The sequence below is a fragment of the Myxine glutinosa genome, chromosome 3, assembly GCF_964187855.1.
Source record: "Myxine glutinosa chromosome 3, kmMyxGlut1.1, whole genome shotgun sequence".
Taxonomy (NCBI): Eukaryota; Metazoa; Chordata; class Myxini; order Myxiniformes; family Myxinidae; genus Myxine; species Myxine glutinosa.
In genome coordinates, this window is record NC_136263.1 from 7,074,181 (window position 1) to 7,095,186 (window position 21,006).

Here is a 21,006-nt window from a genome sequence, read left to right on the forward strand (position 1 = left end):
CTGACCTTTCGCCTTGATCCACCTGCAGACTTCTCTGCTGCATTCATTTTTTTTGGTGGTTCTTGTCCTGTCCATTCATGTGGCTCCTCTTCCCCCATTGTTTTTGTTTGTCTGTGTCCCAACATTCTTTGTCTGGCTTCTCTATTTGTCTCCTGCATGTTTGTCTGAGTGCTTCTTGTCTGACCATTGCTCTCTGCTCAGTTGTCATTGCATTAACTCGTTGAGTATCTCGGCATGTTACATCAACTCGTTGAGTATCTAGGCATGTTACATCAACTCGTTGAGTATCTAGGCATGTTACATCAACTCGTTGAGTGTCTAGGCATGTTACATCAACTCGTTGAGTATCTAGGCATGTTACATCAACTTGTTGAGTATCTAGGCATGTTACATCAACTCGTTGAGTATCTAGGCATGTTACATCAACTCGTTGAGTATCTAGGCATGTTACATCAACTCGTTGAGTATCTAGGCCTGCTACATCAACTCGTTGAGTGTCTAGGCCTGTTACATCAACTCGTTGAGTATCTAGGCATGTTACATCAACTCGTTGAGTGTCTTGGCATGTTACATAAACTTGTTGAGTGTCTTGGCATGTTACATCAACTCGTTGAGTATCTAGGCATGTTACATCAACTCGACATCAACTCGTTGAGTGTCTAGGCATGTTACATCAACTCGTTGAGTATCTAGGCATGTTACATCAACTCGTTGAGTATCTAGGCATGTTACATCAACTCGTTGAGTATCTAGGCATGTTACATCAACTCGTTGAGTATCTAGGCATGTTACATCAACTCGTTGAGTATCTAGGCCTGCTACATCAACTCGTTGAGTGTCTAGGCCTGTTACATCAACTCGTTGAGTATCTAGGCATGTTACATCAACTCGTTGAGTATCTAGGCATGTTACATCAACTCGTTGAGTATCTAGGCATGTTACATCAACTTGTTGAGTGTCTTGGCCTGTTACATCAACTCGTTGAGTGTCTTGGCATGTTACATAAACTTGTTGAGTGTCTTGGCATGTTACATCAACTCGTTGAGTGTCTTGGCATGTTACATCAACTTGTTGAGTGTCTTGGCATGTTACGTTCATATTGTAGACATGTTGGTGGCCTCTCTGTATTCTACCGCCTCATTTTGGTCTTGCATCCTCTGCCCTCTCTCGGTTCTGTCCATCACAGGTTTCCACAGGGCTCTCATGTTCTGCCAGTAACCCTCTTCTTGTTAAACCCCCAAATTCAAATTCCACTCATTTGTTCCTCTTTTCTCTCACCTGTGGAACCAACTCCTCAGTCACATTCTTCCCTTTTGGGCTCCAAGACAACTATTCACCACTAACTCAGGTCATTTCCCATTCATATTCATGATCTCTTCAACCCTAAATTACCCAATTCCCAAGCACTCCCTTTTTCCAGGTTATTGTGATTTCCCCCTTCTCCCTCACCTCTTTACGTTTGTTCGTTGTCAGTTGCTTTGTTGTACACCGCTCCTTCCATATTCCATCTCCAGGTGCTGCATGACATCATCACCAGGCACCGAAGGGGGCTCGGCAATGACGCGCACTGAAAGGGAGTACTCAGTTTTCACTCTGGTTTCTTTATTTTTTTCTTGTTTTCTATATTTCTCGTTTTTCTGAGCGATATCCGGAACTTTTAGCCAGGAAGCTGAAATTTCGGCACAATAGCGAACACACGCATTGGTAAAAACTTTATTTTTTGTTTTTTGATAAATCAATCAATTAATTAATTACTTAATTATAATCGATTAATTAAGTACTTATTTATTTGCTTTCTCATGTGGGAAATATCTCAGGCAACCTTTGAGCTAGGAACCTGATATTCTGACTATCAATTAATTATTTGTTTTTTTTGATTAATGACATTTAATTATTTTTCAAAGAGTTACAGCTTCAGATGAAGCACTGATGGTTGAGGTATGCTATTAGCCAATTTATTAATAAATTATTTTACGATTTATGTTTATTAATTTAAATTATGCAATTAATCAATCAATTCTTTCATACCCCTCACACCCAACACAGTCTCTATGTGCTGCACGGTGGTATCGCTGAGCGCCAAAGGTGCCCCGGCAATGCCGCGCTGGAAGATATTTATTTATTTGTCATGTGGGCGGTGTACTTTGAATGTATCTGTACTTGTTCCTTTTCTGGTTCATCCCTACTTTCTCCTTCCTCTTCTTGCTGTGTTCCATTCAGCTTCTTCACCCCCATGTGCCCTTCTCACCATCCCAAATATGTCACGCCCACTCTGCTAGTGGTGTTTCCCCCTTTCCATTTTGTTCCATTCCAATCTGCTCCAGCTCTTTCATAGTGTATACAATAATTAATAAATAAATCAACCTCTCACATTATGTTGCCTCACTCTTCCATGAGCCTCATCTTCTGTATAAAAGGTAACGAAGGTAACAGGAAGTTCAGATTTATTTCAATCGTGAATGTGAAACATCAAATTTAAGATGTGCCTTCAAAATTATTTACAAGATTAACATCTGTTATTTATTTTGATTGTGATTTAATGTTTTTGTGGATTCGAAGAGGTGACGAGACATTCACATTCTCAGATTCCATGTTGAAAATCCAGTGATTATTGCCATTGTGCGAATTACAAAAGCACAGAACTATCACAATTAGCTTATCCAGCCCAACTGACACTTACTTCTTTTCATCTTCGTTTTAATTATCATTGGCTGCTTGTTCTGACTCCTTTTCACCTTCTCCAGGTGTTCCACAATCGTGTGGCACAAGGCAAGGCCACGGCTCCCTTCGAAGAAGTGGCGATTCGAGAAAGCCAGGTGAACCTGGAATACCGGGCGGTGCATCGCAGCATGTATGATGAACACCTGAAGCGCTGGCTCACCTTTTTCCCCAGATCACACCTGCACGTTGTCGACGGCGAACGTCTGGTGCACAATCCTCCGGCCGAAGTCGCAGCGGCCGAGCACTTCCTAGGCTTGCCAGGCCATGTCGGGCCTGATAGCTTCTACTTTAATACGTCACGCGGCTTCTTTTGCCTGCGCAACACGACGCACGAACGATGTCTCAGCGAATCCAAAGGACGTCCACACCCACCTGTGCGCTGGGACGTCCTGCAGCTTCTGAGGGACTTTTTCCGTGAGCACAATGACCGCTTCTTCCAGATGGTCGGACAGACCTTTGACTGGGCCTAAAGTGCAGGCTGCTTAGCATGGGCTGAAGATCTCCATCGCCTCATACATTTACTAGGCCAAAGAACCAGTAAGGATTGAAGTGGTTACTGCACTTGGGGGTTAGGCCCCTGAAACACTGATTGGCACATCAATTTGTTCTTAAGCCTTGCGGCCTGTATTTTTCTGCCCACGGAATTGCAGCAACCTTTTTCTGTTGTGGGAAATACTAACGACCCTTGTGTGTGTGGGGTCCGAGAGCACCTTTTCTTTTTTACTTTCCTCCACTCGTTTAAATTGACCCATTATTATTACAGCGGGGAAGTCAAGCACTCGGGGGGATTCCGGGGCAGTGGGAAAGTTGGCACTAGGCCTGTTATCAGTGCAATAGCGGTTCACTTCCTGAAGCCTTTATTTGCTTCTTCGTGTTCTGATTTTGAACGACCATGGCATTTTGCCTGCAACCATATCCCCATCACAAGATGGATTGTTTCTCTGGTCATTCACTCGGCTGGATTTGTGGAAACACAAAGGCACAACAGAGTAGAGGAGCTTTACAGCAGGCATTTATTACTTTGGCAAGAGTCCATTGTCTTCATCTCACTGTAGATAAAAACATCCATCTTTGGCCTCTTTCCTCTCTTCTTAAACAGAGTGCTTGGTTCTTTTGGGACCCATGTGCAGCAGCAGTCGGATATTATTAAAAAGAGGAGTGTACAGACGTGAGATGATTCAAATTTTAAGATCGTTAGAAACAAGAAAGTTGCCATTTGAGAAACGGATACAGCTGGAGCAGCCATGAGCCCTGGAGAAATTATTGGATGGTGATAATTGGACTTCACCGGAACCCCCACTGACAGCCATCCGGTCTTGCGGACTAAATTGACACATTTTTAGGTGGTCTACCTAAAGGAACTGGACGAACCTTAAGGTAACGATACTTTGACTTCAGGCTTCTGCCAGGGAAAGGAAAACTTCCAACATTCCTCCAAAATAAGCATATAACTTCAACATGCAAGGGGCCGTTTCACGAGGTATATAAATAAAACAACTCGCGTCCCAATGGAGAAGCTTGGCGGATATCCATACCCTCGGATTTTTGCTCCTAATCAGAATGAAGGCCACAGGCACACCGGAATACCAGATAAGCCTCGAGCCAAAGAAACTTTGGCTGCACAACAAGCTGCAAGAAGCTCCATGCTGGGAAAGTGGGGCAGTCGGTCTGCAAGGCAATTACTAGTACCCAGAGAGGCTAAACCTTATTGATTCGTGACCTACATTGTAAGGGGAATATGAGGAAAATTGGATTTGTGAAATATTCCACCATGTCGATTTTGCTTTCCATGGATTGTGAGTATTTCCAACCGATGGCCAATGACGTGCCATTCTTGTCGATCATGTTGTTTACTAAATTTGCCTTAAAACTGAGGAGCGTTTCCTTACTGCCGATTACACAGGAATGCGATTCAGTTTGGGAGGTAGAATTGGAATTACAGCTGATCCGGAAAATACAGGAATATTTTCAACGGTGACTCCGCAACATCATCGTCGGAAACCTTGATCGTCTCTCTTCTTCTCCAGCCGAACGAATCAGCACTCGGAAATGGACATCAACGCTCATCTTAAATGTCCAAAGAACATTCATTGTGCGGGCACAGTTGACGTACAAGACCTGAAAAATCCGTCCAAGAAAAACAATCAAATTTCACAACAGGGAAAAGCCACAAACAGCTTTCATTCCCATAAGACTTGACCGAAACCGTTTCGTTGGATTTGACGGTTGAAGGTATGCCACGAGGGGCGTATGAAAAGGATTATGAAGGAGCTGCTCACGACAGCCCAAAGCACACCGACATTTTGTATTTCAAAGATCGAGGCTCCTGGAAGAACGAGATGACGCGGGGTAAAAGGGCAATGGACGGACTCAGAGTCACATTTGGGCACAACAAGCGAAAGGGTTAACGAAGAGGAAGGAAGAAAACAAAAATCTTCAAGGGTGATCGGATTAGGTTAGCGGGGGTTAATTGGGGTAAAAAACAACAACAACAACAACAACAAACATTGTGGGTCAGGATGGGGATGATGTGTGACATGGTGATTGATGTACCACCAACTTGAATTCCTGGAGGGAAGAGTGGGATTCAACATCCTCAAAAAAGTCGTTCCACAACTGGGAGAAAACAGGAACAAAAGAGTCGAGGTGTGCGGAAAACCTGGATTTATTATACCATTTATTTTATTTTTTAAGTACCGTACAAGCATATGCAATAAAGTGAGAAAATGTTTTTAATACTAATTGCATATTATACTTGTATATTAAAAAAGAACAAGTCAGAGTTTATTGGACGATTGGAGTATGTTGTTAGTCGAATGTGCCACCTTAAATGGAAAATGTGCTCACGTATGTCATAGAAGGTGTGAACGTGCCCTCGTGCCACCTTAAATGGACAATGTGCTCAAGTACGTCATAGAAGGTTTGAACGTGCCCTCGTGCCACCTTACAAGGAAAATGTGCTCACATACGTCATAGAAGGTGTGAACGTGCCTCGTGCCACCTTACAAGGAAAATGTGCTCACATACGTCATAGAAGGTGTGAACGTGCCTCGTGCCACCTTACAAGGAAAATGTGCTCACATACATCAAAGAAGGTTTGAACGTGCCCTCGTGCCATCTTACAAGGAAAATGTGCTCACATACGTCATAGAAGGTGTGAACGTGCCTCGTGCCACCTTACATGGACAACGTGCTCACATACGTCATAGAAGGTGTGAACGTGCCTCGTGCCACTTTACATGGACAATGTGCTCACATACATCAAAGGTTTGAACGTGCCCTCATGCCACCTTACAAGGAAAATGTGCTCACATACGTCATAGAAGGTGTGTGAACGTGCCTCGTGCCACCTTACATGGACAATGTGCTCACATACATCAAAGAAGGTTTGAACGTGCCCTCGTGCCATCTTACAAGGAAAATGTGCTCACATATGTCATCAGATATTTGAACGTCCCTCGTGCCACCTTACAAAGACTATGTGCTCACGTACGTCATCGAAGGTTTGAACGTACCCTCATGCCATCTTACAAGGAAAATGTGCTCACATACGTCATAGAAGGTGTGTGAACGTGCCTCGTGCCACCTTACATGGACAATGTGCTCACATACATCAAAGAAGGTTTGAACGTGCCCTCGTGCCATCTTACAAGGAAAATGTGCTCACATATGTCATCAGATATTTGAACGTCCCTCGTGCCACCTTACAAAGACTATGTGCTCACGTACGTCATCGAAGGTTTGAACGTACCCTCATGCCATCTTACAAGGACAATGTGCTCACATATGTCATAGAAGGTTTCAACGTGCCTCATGCCACCTTACATGGACAATGTGGTCACATACGTCATAGAAGGTTTGAACGTGCCCTCACACCATCTTACAAGGACAATGTGCTCACGTACGTCATTGAAGGTCATAGCCGGTTGAAAAGTTAGGATAAATTTTATGCAGCTTTGGGTGTGAATGAGAACTAATAAAACCCAAATTCAAGGTCACAAATGGGCCCATCTCAGAAAGTACGATTTTTCGTGGAAATAGACAAAACGATCTCATTTACATAAAGCAGTTCGGGCTGGAAATCGAGCGATTTTCTACTTCTGCTCCGGCTTCATTATAACTACAGAACGTTGTCCGAGTTCATGTCGTCGAAATTGCTCTCAGCACGTTAACAACGTCCATTTAGTTATCTCTTACTTAGACTCTTCTGGGAGTCGTGCAGAGGAATGAAATGAGATTTTTTTCCCCCATGAACATGTATCAAATTGACTAAAACGCACACTTTCGTCTACCCTTTCTCTTTCATATGTAACACACGTAACATGTATTAGACTAACCGTGCTTTACAGGTTACTTTGAACTAGTTTATTCAGGCGGAAATCCTGAACCACTGACTTTAAAAAAGTGTAACATTGTGTATGATTAATGATTGTATAGAATTGCAGCACAATTGATAATCTTGTTTGTTAAGTTGTTAAATTTAGTGGGGTTTTCTTTCCTCTCTTTCCTCTCTTTCCCCCTCTCTCTTCCTCTCTCTGTTTTGATGTGTTTTCTACCTTCAAATAAAATATCGGACAGTAGACAAATAATGTCAGATTGTTGTCTGATCCTTTTACAATGTATAACTTGTCACAATTGATGGGCTGGCCGGATAGCTCGGACATACACACACTTACCTCTGAGCTGTCTCTTCTTGGATTTGAGACTAGACTCGGCTATAAACTGCCACCCTGGTGTGTCTCACAGGCAGGTAAAGACATCGATGTCCTTCAGATGAACGTTTAGCATCTGTCGGCAGTTGTCGTCCGTTAATGATCATAAAAATCTCACGGTTTTTGTCGCGAATAGGACGCGAGTTCCTGAGCCAGTACTCTGAACATGGATTACAAAATCCAGGCCAAATCAGCTCCAGTCGAATGTCACACCTGGCCAACCTATTTGTGAATTGTGAAAGACTTTGGCCAAAAACTGCTCGCTCTGGCCGACCCACGAAGGTGGGAATAGTCCGGCCAATTAAAGAAGAACTAGTAGTAGTACAGTCGCCTCTGAGCTGTCTCACCTGTGTTCGAATCCCTACCTAGCTGTAAACTGTCATCCTGGGTTTTCACAGGTGTCCCTCGGATGGATGTTGAACTGGGCGTCCTGTCTGTCAGCATTAGTTGGTGGACGTTAACGATCTTATTGCGAAGACTCTAATTTGTTCGGGGTGTCAGCAATAACTCACAACCATCTTCCATGAATTCCTGTGCCGGTGAATTGTCCGGGATTGCATCCCGAGTCCGCTTCATGGAGCATTGCACCTATTGGCGAGTAGTCGTAATCGTACTCATGGCAATAGTGAAATATGATAAATATTTCAACACGTAGTGTTGTCCAGTTAAGTTGGATCCCCAAAAATCTTCCAAGGCTATCATTTTGAGAGATTCCAACTTGAGAACTCATCAGGTTGTTGTTTTTAACCATAAACATTTGACTTTCATGTGCCCGAGCTCTCAATACTGGTCACCTGTGACCTATAATGCTATGGTATTATTGTGGCCTTCTGCTTCTGCCTTGTAATCATTCTGGTGAAAGAAGGTTCATTTTCCTTTTGCACTCAAGATGACAATAAAAATTCCCATAACGTTAATATGTTTGGAATTGTCAAGTGTCATCATGAAGTTCCATGAACATTATTTGATCATTTCGCTTTTCCCTTGGTTTCCCAGAGGAAAAATTCCGTTGCAAATTTAATGCGCCTAGTTGTCAGGAAATGTAATTTTCGTGTTGGGCTGCTTCGTAGCTTTGCAAACCATACTACAGGACTATCTATTGGTTTTTGTCCTTTGGCATTCACCGGACAAATATCAAGCGAAACACGAGACACGGAATATCGATTACTTTTTTTTCCATTTTCTGTTTATGGGATATAGTCTCTTGCAATTGAAATCGACTAAGATTTTCAGGCCTGTTTGTGAGGCTATGATTCATAATAATCAGCCGATGAGCTCGTATTATTGGATGAAATAAAATTCCCCTTTCACGTGATGAACAATATCCGACATGGTTCAATCCTCGTGCATTTTCAATGTACGTGTGCTGTTTACAGTTCTATGAAGGAGATACTTACAACAGGTAAAATGCGCCAGAAAGGTGGAACGAGGTGCATCGATAAATAGAAAACATTTTAAAATAGTTTTTTCCTTAATGTATATATCTAAGGTATGTAATATGTGTGTGTGGCTAAAACATAACCACCTGTTTTTACCACCTTACCACGAGACTCTCAGAGACACAGAGTACATAATTATTGACATATTATTGACATATAATTGTACACCACTCCTTTCCTTTGCCATCTCCAGGTGCTGCTTAACGTCATTGCCGGGCACCGAAGGGGGCTCGGCAGTGACACACGCTGAAAGGGAGCACTCAGTTTTCACTCTGTTTGTTGTACACAGCACCTTTGCTATGCCACCTCCAGGCATTGCAAATCGTCATTGCTGGGCACCGAAGGGGGCTCGGCAGTGACACACGCTGAAAGGGAGCACTCAGTTTTCACTCTGGTTGTTTGTTGTACACCGCACCTTTGCTATGCCACCTCCAGGCATTGCAAATCGTCATTGCTGGGCACCGAAGGGGGCTCGGCAGTGACACACGCTGAAAGGGAGCACTCAGTTTTCACTCTGGTTGTTTGTTGTACACAGCACCTTTGCTATGCCATCTCCAGGCGCTGCATAACGTCATTGCCAGGCACGGAAGATGGCTCGGCGATGACACACGCTGAAAGAGAGTACTCAGTTTTCACTCTGGTTGTTTTCTTGTTTTTGGTTCACAAGTTATCAAACAGAGTGACCACTATATTCGTCATGGGCATGTGTCTGTCTGTCTGTCTGTCTGTCTGTCCGCAGCATAACTATCCGATGATATCATCCGATCTTGATGAAACTTGGGTGGGATGTTGACATCATGATCTAGTTGTGTCCTGCCTAGAGTGGGCGTATTGCGCCCATTGTGGGCGGAGCCACGCCCAAAAAAGATGGCTTTTTAGGGGGTTATCGAGTTCAAGCTACATCTTCTCCGAGGGGTTTGGTGGAATCTGACAGGGGTCTCGGTATTTGGTTAGGCCAATGTCATGTGTCTAGCTCCACGGAGCTCGATTCTTCATTTTCGCCCCAAGGTCAAGGTCACAAGGTCACAAAATTTAGAAAAGGTGATTTTTGATGGTTATATTACATTGTTCGCTTCCTGATAGGGTGAAATGCCGTACATGATCTGATATTATCACATACATCATGAAATACAAGTTTTCCAACAAATTTCAGAATCGTCGACCTTTGACCTTTGAAGGTCACAAAGGTCCAATTTTCAAAGTTGTTGGAATCGAACCGAATTTTCAGTATTGTGTAGCTAACTAACCTCATGACTGATTATGGTCCCGATTTGATGCATCAATCGTCGATGATCGTGACGATCGACGTGATAGTCCGTCCTTTGTCATTGAATACCGCTCGCTCATGAACCATCGTCATCTAATGACTTGTCTTGTTTGTTTTCTTGTTTGTTTTTCCTGGCGATATCTCAGCCATCCTTTGAGCTAGGAAGCTGAAATTTCGGCACAATATTGAGCAAGTACTTTGTCAAAAAGTGTATTTTTTGTTTTTTGATTAATCAATTAATTGATGAGTTATTTAATTATTAGCGATTAATTAAGTACTGACACATTTCCTTTCTCTTCTGGCCATTATCTCAGGGACCTTTTGAGTTAGGAAGCTGATATTTGGACATGCCAATGACCAAGTGATTTGGCTGCAAAGGCTATTTTTGATTTATTGATTAATCAATTAATCGATTAATTGTTTAATTATTCGATTAATGACTAAATTTTTTTTAAGGTACAGATTCGGATGAAATGGTGGTGGTTTATGTGTTCTACGAGCCAATTGATTAATTATTTGATTTTTTATGATTATTATTTATTTATTTTCATTATTAATCATTTATTTTTTTTATTTCTCATCTGGCCAATATCTCAGGCATCTTTTGAACTAGGAAGCTGATATTTGGACATGACAATGACCAAGTGATTTGTAAGTAAAGGGTATTATTGATTTATTGATTAATCAATTAATCGATTAATTATTTATTGATTAATAAATTGTTTATTTAATTTTTTATTAATGACTTATTTCGTTAAATTTCTAAAAGTTACATCTTCAGATGAAGCACGGGTGGTTTATTTATGTTATTAGCCAATTGATTATAAAATATTTTATGATAATCTTTTATTGATTTTAATTATGCAATTAATCAATCAATTATTGTACCCCTCTCCCTCCCAATGCAGTCTCTATGAGCTGCACGGCGGAATTGCCGGGCGCCGAAGGCTCCCCGGCAATGCCGTGCTGGAGGATATTTAATTATTTGGCATGGGCGCGGTGTACTTTGAATGTATCTGTACTTGTTGTACACCGCACCTTCCCTATGCCATCTCCAGGCGATGCATAACGTCATTGCCGGGCACCGAAGGGGGCTCGGCAATGACACACGCTAAAGGGAGTACTCAGTTTTCACTCTGTAGTTTTCTTTCTTGTTTGTTTGTTTGTCTGGGCGATATCTCAGCCATCCTTTGAGCGAGGAAGCTGAAATTTCGGCACAATAGTGAGCAAGTACTTTGTCAAAAGCGTATTTTTTGTTTTTTGATTAATCAATTAATTGATGAGTTATTTAATTATTAGTGATTAATTAAGTACTTATACATTTCCTTTCTCTTCTGATCATTATCTCAGGCACCTTTTGAGTTAGGAAGCTGATATTTGGACATGCCAATGACCAAGTGATTTGGCTGCAAAGACTACTTTTGATTTATTGATTAATCAATTAATCAATTAATTAATTATTTAATTATTTGATTAATGACTAATTTTTTTAATTTTTTTTTAGTTACAGATTCGGATGAAATGGTGGTGGTTTATGTGTTCTACTAGCGAATAGATTAATTATTTAATTTTTTATGATTATTATTTATTTATCTTCATTATTATTTATTTATTTTCTTTCTCATCTGGGCAATATCTCAGGCACATTTTGAGCCTGTATAAATAGATTTAATACAAACAACAAATAAATCACTCAAAAGTGAAAAGACTGTTTGTTCCGGATAAACACCATGAATTACCATTCATATACTGGATCCCAAAAATGCACTAAAACCTTGTCAGACGAGGTTAATCATCTCAAGTAGTGAATGTAGTTTGAAACCTTTGTCGAGTTGTATTACAAGGGCGATGAAACTAATCTATAAATGCTTTTAAAAACCATGGGTTCAGATCCAAAGCTCCTCCAGCAGACAATGGGGATACCGATGGGTTCAGATCTGGCCCATTTCTTTCCAAATTTGTTCCTGAGTTTGATTAGGTCCAGAACATCTGCAGAAATAAATTAACAACTGAGAGAAAGTGTTGAAACATCTATGTATACATTGATGATTTACTAGCAATTAATGATGGGTTTGTATCTGACAGCATTATGATTATGTGTGTATATACTGTATATATATATATATATATATATATATATATATATATATATATATATATATATATATATATATATATATATATATATATATATATATATAAATACAGTCACGTGAAAAAGTAAGTACACCCCATGTAAAGGTTTTACTATTTCAACATACAGCTATTTGATCTTCATTTCAACAATATTGATAGATAAAGGTGATATTGTAGCGGCTACCGCTGGGTTTTCACAATCGCCTTGCACCTATCAAGGACGCGGAGCGATCACCATGCCGGGCTCGTCCAGGACGCCCGGGCAGGCTCGCCCTCAACTTGCCAGGCCGCAGCCAGGACGCTGGGCCACGCCCCCTCTCGCCTTTCCTGGGCAAACGCTCCGGGATAATATGTATATATATTGCTGCCCGATAAACGGGCTTTTCAGAGTGCCTGAGTGTTTGGTTTGATTAAAGCAACTCGGATGAATTCCAGCTTTTTGTCGCGTCCATTCTTCCGATCGACGTGGGAGCCCCAGCTCCTTCATTGGTGACCTACCGACATGGACACGGCAGTCGCCCTTAAACTGCCTACCTTCTGGGAGGCTCACGTGGCGGTTTGGTTCGCACAGGCGGATTCCCTGTTCGCCCTGCGAGGCATCACGGCCGACGACACCCGCTTCCACCATGTGGTAGCAGCGCTCGGTTCGGCCACCGCGGCCCGCGCCCTGAGCCTCCTCGAGAGCCCGCCAGCCGCTGACAAATACGGCGCGATTAAGAAGCTTCTCCTTGACGCTTTCGCCCTCCCATCGGCAGAACGCGCACGGCGCCTGCTCGACCTGCCCGAGCTCGGCGACACGCGCCCTTCCGAGCGAATGGACTACATGCTTTCACTGCTCGGCGAGCACTCTCCGGCATTCCTGTTCCGGGAGCTGTTCCTCCGTCAGCTGCCTAACCTGGTACGCCTCGCCCTGGCAAGCACGACGATCACAGATCCCCGGGCCCTTGCCAGAGAAGCCGACAAGATCTCCGCCGCAGGACAGCGCATCGCAGCGGCGACATGGGACCCACCGCCGTCCGACGCAACACCCATGGCGCCCGAGCACCCGGCACGGTCGACAACCGAACTGCCGACGCAATTGGCGGCCGCTACACTGAGCCGACCACCTCCAGCACGACGACCGGGGCCTCCACCTGACCAAGCATGGTGTTACTATCATGCCAGGTTCGGACAGAAGGCCCGGACATGCCGACCCCCGTGCACCTTCGGCAGGCCGGGAAACGGCCGGGCCGGCGTTCATTACCAGCCATGAGCGCCGGCCACACGGGCAACTTACTGTTCATCATGGATAAAGCGTCCGGACGGCGCTTCCTGTGCGACACCGGCGCCCAACTGAGCGTCATACCCGCCTCTGACCAGGACAGGCAATCCGCGGTTTGCGGCCCCTCCTTGGTTGCGGCCAACGGATCGACCATCCGCACCTTCGGCCCGCGCAACGTCACCCTCTGCTTCGGCGGCCAACGCTTTGCTTGGACGTTTGTAACCGCAAACGTGCCCATGGCTCTGCTAGGCGCCGACTTCCTCTGCGCACACGGACTGCTAGTGGACGTCCAACAGCGTCGTTTAATCAACGCCGAAACCTTCAGCTCCCTGGTATGCACATTGAGCAGCTCCGCGCCGACCGAGCTGGCATGCGCCGTCCCGGCGGCGAACGAGTTTGCTCGCCTGCTCACGGAGTTCCCGGCCCTCACGCGGCCGACGTTTTCGGCCGTCGCAGTACGGCATGGGATCGAGCACCACATACCAACCACGGGCCCGCCGGTCTACGCCAGGGCCCGCCGCCTCGACCCAGCCAAGCTCGCCGTGGCGAAGGCCGAATTCGACGCGTTGGAGCACCTCGGCATCGTGCGGCGCTCCGATAGTGCGTGGGCCTCGCCACTGCACATCGTGCCAAAGCCGGGGGGTGGATGGCGCCCGTGTGGCGACTACCGCCGTCTCAATGACGCTACCACCCCCGACAGGTACCCGATCCCGCATATCCAAGAATTCTCCGCCCGTCTGGCGGGACGGGTCATTTTTTCGAAAATTGATCTCATACGGGGATATCACCAAGTACCTGTCAGGGCGGCCGACGTCCCTAAAACGGCAGTCATCACGCCGTTCGGCTTATTCGAATTCTTGCGGATGCCGTTTGGTCTCAAGAACGTGGCTCAGGCGTTCCAGCGCTTGATGGACGGCGTGCTGCATGACCTGCCGTTCCTTTTCGTTTACCTGGACGACATCCTCGTCGCCAGCACGTCCCGGGCCGAGCACCTCCTCCACCTCCGAACACTGTTCGGGCGCCTCAGCGAGCACGGCCTCATCGTCAACCCGGCCAAATGCCACTTCGGCACGACGGCCGTTGATTTTTTGGGCCACCACATCACCAAGAACGGGGCCGTGCCGCTGCCAACCAAGGTCGAGGCCATCACCACGTTCCCGCATCCCCGCACCATAAAGGCCCTGCAGGAATTCCTGGGAATGGTGAATTTTTATCACCGCTTCGTGCCCCGCGCTGCTCAACTCATGCGGCCCCTCTACGAAGCCCTCCGGGGCAAGCCGGCCAAGCACGACATCGCCTGGTCCGCAGCAATGGATGCGGCCTTCCAAAGCTCAAAGTGGGCCCTCGCCGACGCAACACTGCTCGCTCACCCGGTGCTCAACGCTCCCATCGCCCTCACCACGGATGCCTCCGACTACGCGGTGGGCGCCGTACATGAGCAATGGGTGAATGGGGTTTGGCAGCCACTCGCTTTTTTCAGCCGGCAGCTCCGGCCGAACGAGCTCAAATACAGCACGTTTGACCAGGAGCTCCTCGGTCTACACCTGGCCGTCCGCCATTTCCGCCACCTCCTGGAGGGCCGACCTTTCACGGCGTTCGTCGACCACAAGCCATTGGTTTATGCCATGGCCAAGGTCACGGAGCCGTGGTCGGCCCGCCAACAGCGCCACCTCTCCGCCGTGTTGGAGTTTACCACGGACATCCGGCACGTCGCCGGCAAAAACAACGCCGTGGCCGACTGTCTTTCCTGGGCCAGCGCGAACACGGTCCACCTGGGCGTGGACTTTGCGCTTATGGCGGCGGACCAAACCACCGACACCACGGTGCAAGCCCTCCGGGCGGCGGACACGGGCCTCCGCCTGGCCGACATCCCCTTCGCGGACACTGTCCTGCTCTGCGACGTCTCCCAAGGCCAGCCTCGCCCCATCGTGCCCGTCACATGGCAACGCCGCATCTTTGCCTCCCTCCACGGCCTTTCCCACCTGGGCCGGAAAGCTTCCCAGAAGCTGGTGTCGGCGCGATTCGTCTGGCACGGCCTTCTTCGGGACGTCCGCGATTGGACCAGCACCTGCACGGCCTGCCAACGGGCCAAGGTCCACCGACACACCCAGGCCCCGCTGGCACCTTTCACCGTGCCCGAACGACGTTTCGACCACGTCAACGTGGATCTGGTGGGCCCCCTCCCCCCGTCACGGGGGTTCACACACCTGCTCACCATGGTGGACAGGACCACCAGGTGGCCGGAGGCCGTTCCCCTCGTCTCCACCACCACCGCCGACGTGGCGCAGGCTTTCATCGCCACCTGGGTCGCCCGCTTCGGCGCACCGGCGGACATCTCGTCAGACCGCGGACCACATTTCACCTCCGAGCTGTGGGGCGCGGTCGCCCGCAACCTGGGGGTCAAGCTCCACCGTACTATGGCCTACCACCCCCAAGCAAACGGGTTGTGCGAGCGATTCCACCGCTCCATGAAGGCCGCGCTCATGGCCGGCCTTCAAGACGGTGGTTGGGCCGACCGGCTGCCGTGGGTCCTTTTGGGCCTCCGCACGGCCCCCAAGGAGGACCTCCAGGCATCCACCGCCGAGCTTGTCTATGGCCAGGCGCTACGCGTCCCGGGCTAATTCGTGCCCGACGCTACCAGTCCCTGGTCCGCAGCTCACCAGCGCTTGGACCTCCAGGAGGCCGCCCGACGGTTTGCCCCCGTGCCAACATCCCACCACGGTGACCCCCAGTCCTACGTCCCCCCAGCACTTCGCACAGCGGAGTATGTTTTTGTGCGTCACGACGCACATCGGGGGCCACTCCGGCCGCCGTACGACGGGCCCTTCCGGGTGCTGCGACGGGACGACAAGTCGTTCGTCATCGACATCGGCGGCAGGTCGGACCGGATTGCGGTGGACCGCCTCAAGCCGGCGCACGTGGACGTCGACCACCCACCACGGGTGGCCCTTCCGCCATGGCGAGGCCGCCCCCCATCCACGGTGCCCCCCACTCGACCGCCCACCACCACACCGGACCCCCTCCCATGACCCGCCAGGGGTCGCTTCGGCCGGGTCATCAGGACCCCCCTCAAATTGACCCTGCCGGTGCAAGTCGATTCTGGGGGGACGTGTGTAGCGGCTACCGCTGGGTTTTCACAATCGCCTTGCACCTATCAAGGACGCGGAGCGATCACCATGCCGGGCTCGTCCAGGACGCCCGGGCAGGCCCGCGCTCAACTTGCCAGGCCTCGGTCGGGACGCCCGGGCAGGCTCGCCCTCAACTTGCCAGGCCGCAGCCAGGACGCTGGGCCACGCCCCCTCTCGCCTTTCCTGGGCAAACGCTCCGGGATAATATGTATATATATTGCTGCCCGATAAACGGGCTTTTCAGAGTGCCTGAGTGTTTGGTTTGATTAAAGCAACTCGGATGAATTCCAGCTTTTTGTCGCGTCCATTCTTCCGATCGACATGGGAGCCCCAGCTCCTTCAATATAATATAACAAATATCATAAAACATTCACATTTTGTAGTCCATTGTATAATTTAAATAAACATAAATGCAAATTTCGCATGTGGAAAAAGTAAGTACACCCTTGGCTCTAATAGGTGGTATTGCCCCCTTTGGCAGAAACAACCTCAAGTAGGCGTTTCTTTTAACTGTCTACCAGTCTCTGACATCGACTGGGAGAAATTTTTGCCCACTCCTCCATGCAGAATTATTTCAGCTGTGCGATGTTTGAGGGGTTTCTCGCATGCACAGCTCGTTTCAAATCCCCCCAAAACATGTCGATGGGATTTAGATCCGGGCTTTGACTTGGCCATTCCAGAACCCTCCATTTCTTTCTTTTCAGCCATTCCTTGGTGGATTTACTGGTATGTTTAGGGTAATTGTCATGTTGCAAGGTCCACCTTCGGCTGAGCTTCAACTTTCTGACAGATGGCCTCACATTATCCTCAAGCACCCTCTGGAACAATGAAGAATTCATAGTGGATTATATGATGGTGAGCTGCCCAGGCCTTGATGCAGCAAGGCTACCCCAAACCATAAGATTTCCACCCCCATGCTTGACAGTTGGTATCAGGTTATTGTGGTCAAATGCTGCCTTTGGTTTTCGCCAAACATGTCTTCTGGTACTGTGGCCAAATAGCTCTACCTTTGACTCATTTGTCCAGAGCACATTATTCCAGAAGTGCTGGTCTTTGCATAGGTGTTCATTGGCAAAATTTAGTCTTGCCCTGATGTTCTTTCTGGACAGCAAAGGTTTCCTCCTGGCACACCTCCCATGTAGATCAAATTTGTGCAGCCTCTTTCTAATGGTAGACTCGTGCACTTTGACATCAACAGTGGCACGAGCTACCTGTAGGTCCCGTGATGACATTCTGGGGTTCTTAGAGACTTCTTTCAGCATCTTGCGGTCTGCTCTCGGGCTGAACTTGCTGGGGCGGCCTGGCCTGAAAAAGTTGGCAGTTGTTTGGAAACCTCTCCACTTGTAGATGATCTTCCGTTCATTCGAATGATTGATTTCAAAATTGTTTGGAGATCTTTTTAAATCCCTTCCAAGACTCGTGGGCATCTATAACCTTCTTTCTGAAGGCCTCCGAGAGCTCTTTTGATCTAGGCATGGTGACGCCGCACACTTCAACAACAAAGAGCAAACCAAACTAAATGTCTGAGGTTTAAATAAGACAGGTTCCTCCAAGATCCTCTCTAACGATGTTCTAATCATTTGCACCTGAGCTGGTGCACCTGATTCTAATTTTAGGTATTTGAAGTTGTGATAAATTTAGTGGTGTACTTACTTTTTCCACATGCGAAATTTGCATTTATGTTTGTTTAAATTATACAATGGACTACAAAATGTAAATGTTTCATGATATTTGTGATATTATATCACCTTTATCTATCAATATTGTTGAAACTAGGGCATGCCCGTACTATATCTATATCTAAAATTATATCCCCCCCTCTATTTACATGAAATGGTTTGGTTCATGAAATGTTTTGGTTGATTCGCAACGCCAAAGCGAACGGCGAACGGCTTGCGAGTACAGTGACAATCCCCCCGGGGTTTTTATTAGTTTTAAAACATAGTTTAACGCCAACATAGCGCCAACATAGTTTGCAAACGTGAAATAAATGAATACGCTCTCAAATGTGCCATCCGAGGCAGAGTGTGTCCGCCACGTTCGGCACACGCGATAGCTCGCTGCTCTCTGATTGGTTGAATCGTTTTTTGGACATAGCTCGGTAAGTAATTGTCCGATTAATATGAAACCTTGAAAAGGCACATCCTCGGGTCCCCAGCAATATACCTGGCAAGTTTAAAGTATATCGGACCCGTGGTTGTCGAGAAACAGCGGTCACAGACAAACAAACGTACAAACAAACACACAGAGATTACTGGAATTATAGATAGATGAAGATCAAATAGCTGTATGTTGAAATATGTTGAAAAAGTCAAAACTTTACATGGGGTGTACCGACTTTCTCACGTGACTGTATATATATATATATATATATATATATATATATATATATATATATATATATATATATATATACATACCATGTAAAACACAATGTGTGTGTGTGTGTGTGTCTTCATAAGGATAGGTTTTAAAGGTTTTGAGCAGTGCTTTAGGAGGGATTTGATTGGGGGGGGGGGGGGTTAAGGGGCAATCTTTGAACACGACTATGTGTCAACCTGTTAAAAGACCTAAAAGACTCTGAGGAAGGACACAAAAGACCCCAAGGACCAAGAAGACCCCGGAGACCCAATGGACCCCAAACACCCAAAATACCCTGTAGACTGTTAAAGACACAAAATACCATGAAGACCCCAAGGACCCAGAAGACCCAAAATACCCCGAAGACCCAAAATACCCCAAAGACCCAAAAGACTGAAAAGACCCTGAAAACCCAATGGACCCCAAAGACCAAAAATACCCTGAGGATCCAAAAGACCCAAACAACCCCAAGGACCCAAATGATAGAGGACCCAAAATACCCCAAGGACTCAGAAGTCCCTCAAGGACTCTGAAGATCCAAAATATCCCAAAGACTCAAAAGATCCAAAAACACCCTGAAGACTATTAAAGACTCAAAAGACAATGAAGACCCAAAATACCCAAAACACTCGGAAGACCCAAAAGACCCTGGAGATCCAAAAAACCCAGAGGATCCAAAAGACCCAAACAATCCCGAGGACCCAAATGACCCAGAGGACCCAAAATACCCCAAGGACCGAGAAGACCCCAAGGACTCCGAAGACCCAAAATAGCCCAAAGACACAAAAGACCCTGAAAACTCAATGGGCCCCAAACACCCAAAATACCCCGAAGACCAAAAATATCGAAAATATCCTGAAGACCCAAAGGACCTAAAGAACCTTAAAGACCAAAAAGAGCCCAAAGACCCAAAATATCCTGGGTACTGAAAGGATTGAAAAGACCCAAAAGGCTGAAAAGACCCCAAGACCCAAAATATCCAAAATACCCTTAAAGACCAAGAAGACCCAAAAGCCCCAAACAATAAAAAAAAAAGACTGAAAAGACCCTGAAGCCCCTTAAAGACCCCGAGGACCCAGTGGTCCCCAAATTACCCCTAAGACACAAAATACCCCGAATACCCCTAAATACCTCAAAGATCCAGTTCGAGGACCCAAAATACTCGAATGACTCAAAAGACCTGGAGGACCTAAAAGACTCAAATGACCCAAAAGACACCGATGAACCAAAAGATGCAGAAAACACTGAAGACCCAAAACACCCCAAGGACCCAAATTACCCAGAGGACACAAAAGACCCCAAGGACACAAAAGACACCAAGGACTCCAAAGACCCAAAAGAAGAGCAGTTGTGCCTCTTAAATTGGAATTGTAGACGGGGTTTTGCAAACAGCCTCAATTAAGGGCAGTGTAAAGCAGTAATTTTTTAAATCACAATAAATACAAGGCACAGAGAGGTGAAATTTGCTGCACATTATGTGCAATGTGCGCCGAGTGAAACGAGTGTTCATTTACGTCTGTATGTCGAACAAATAAAAATGATATGAGCACACCTGACACTAGGCCCAGACTGCAGACTTTGGCATGCTCACGTGGCTGGCTGTACCTTCAAAAACTGTTCCAACCCGTCATTTTTGACGGGCTTTATACGAGTATATATATATATATTGTTACAGACGCGGTTGTGGATGTTGGTTTACCGAGCGGTTTGGTATGACCGCGTCTGCACAGTTTACCCGATTATACTCGAATGTTGGCCGAGTCGCGCTACGCTAAATCAATTGAGGAAAGGACACAACGGCTGGGTTAAATGACACGACACCAGGGGTACAGTTCTCAAGACCTCCGGAGGAGGTTATAATATTTCGGAACGTTGAGATTACAAGGACAAGAGGGACAGCATAGGAAGGTAGGCACTTAATCACGGTCTTATAGTAACCCCGACAGACCACAGATAAACAGGACAAGACTGACTCACACCG

General features: G+C 46.5%; 1 protein-coding gene across 4 annotated transcripts in view; it reads left to right on the forward strand.

The window, feature by feature from the left end:
* Positions 1-7,310, forward strand: part of LOC137423843 (heparan sulfate glucosamine 3-O-sulfotransferase 1) — a 197,696-nt gene extending 190,386 nt beyond the window's left edge. For all 4 annotated transcript variants that reach the window (XM_068111390.2, XM_068111391.2, XM_078773711.1 and 1 more), the window contains one exon: positions 2,745-7,310. In XM_068111390.2, the coding sequence (XP_067967491.2) occupies positions 2,745-3,191 (447 nt within the window). In that variant the 3' untranslated portion in view covers positions 3,192-7,310. The remainder of the gene's footprint in view (positions 1-2,744) is intronic.
* The last annotated feature ends 13,696 nt before the right edge of the window (positions 7,311-21,006 follow it).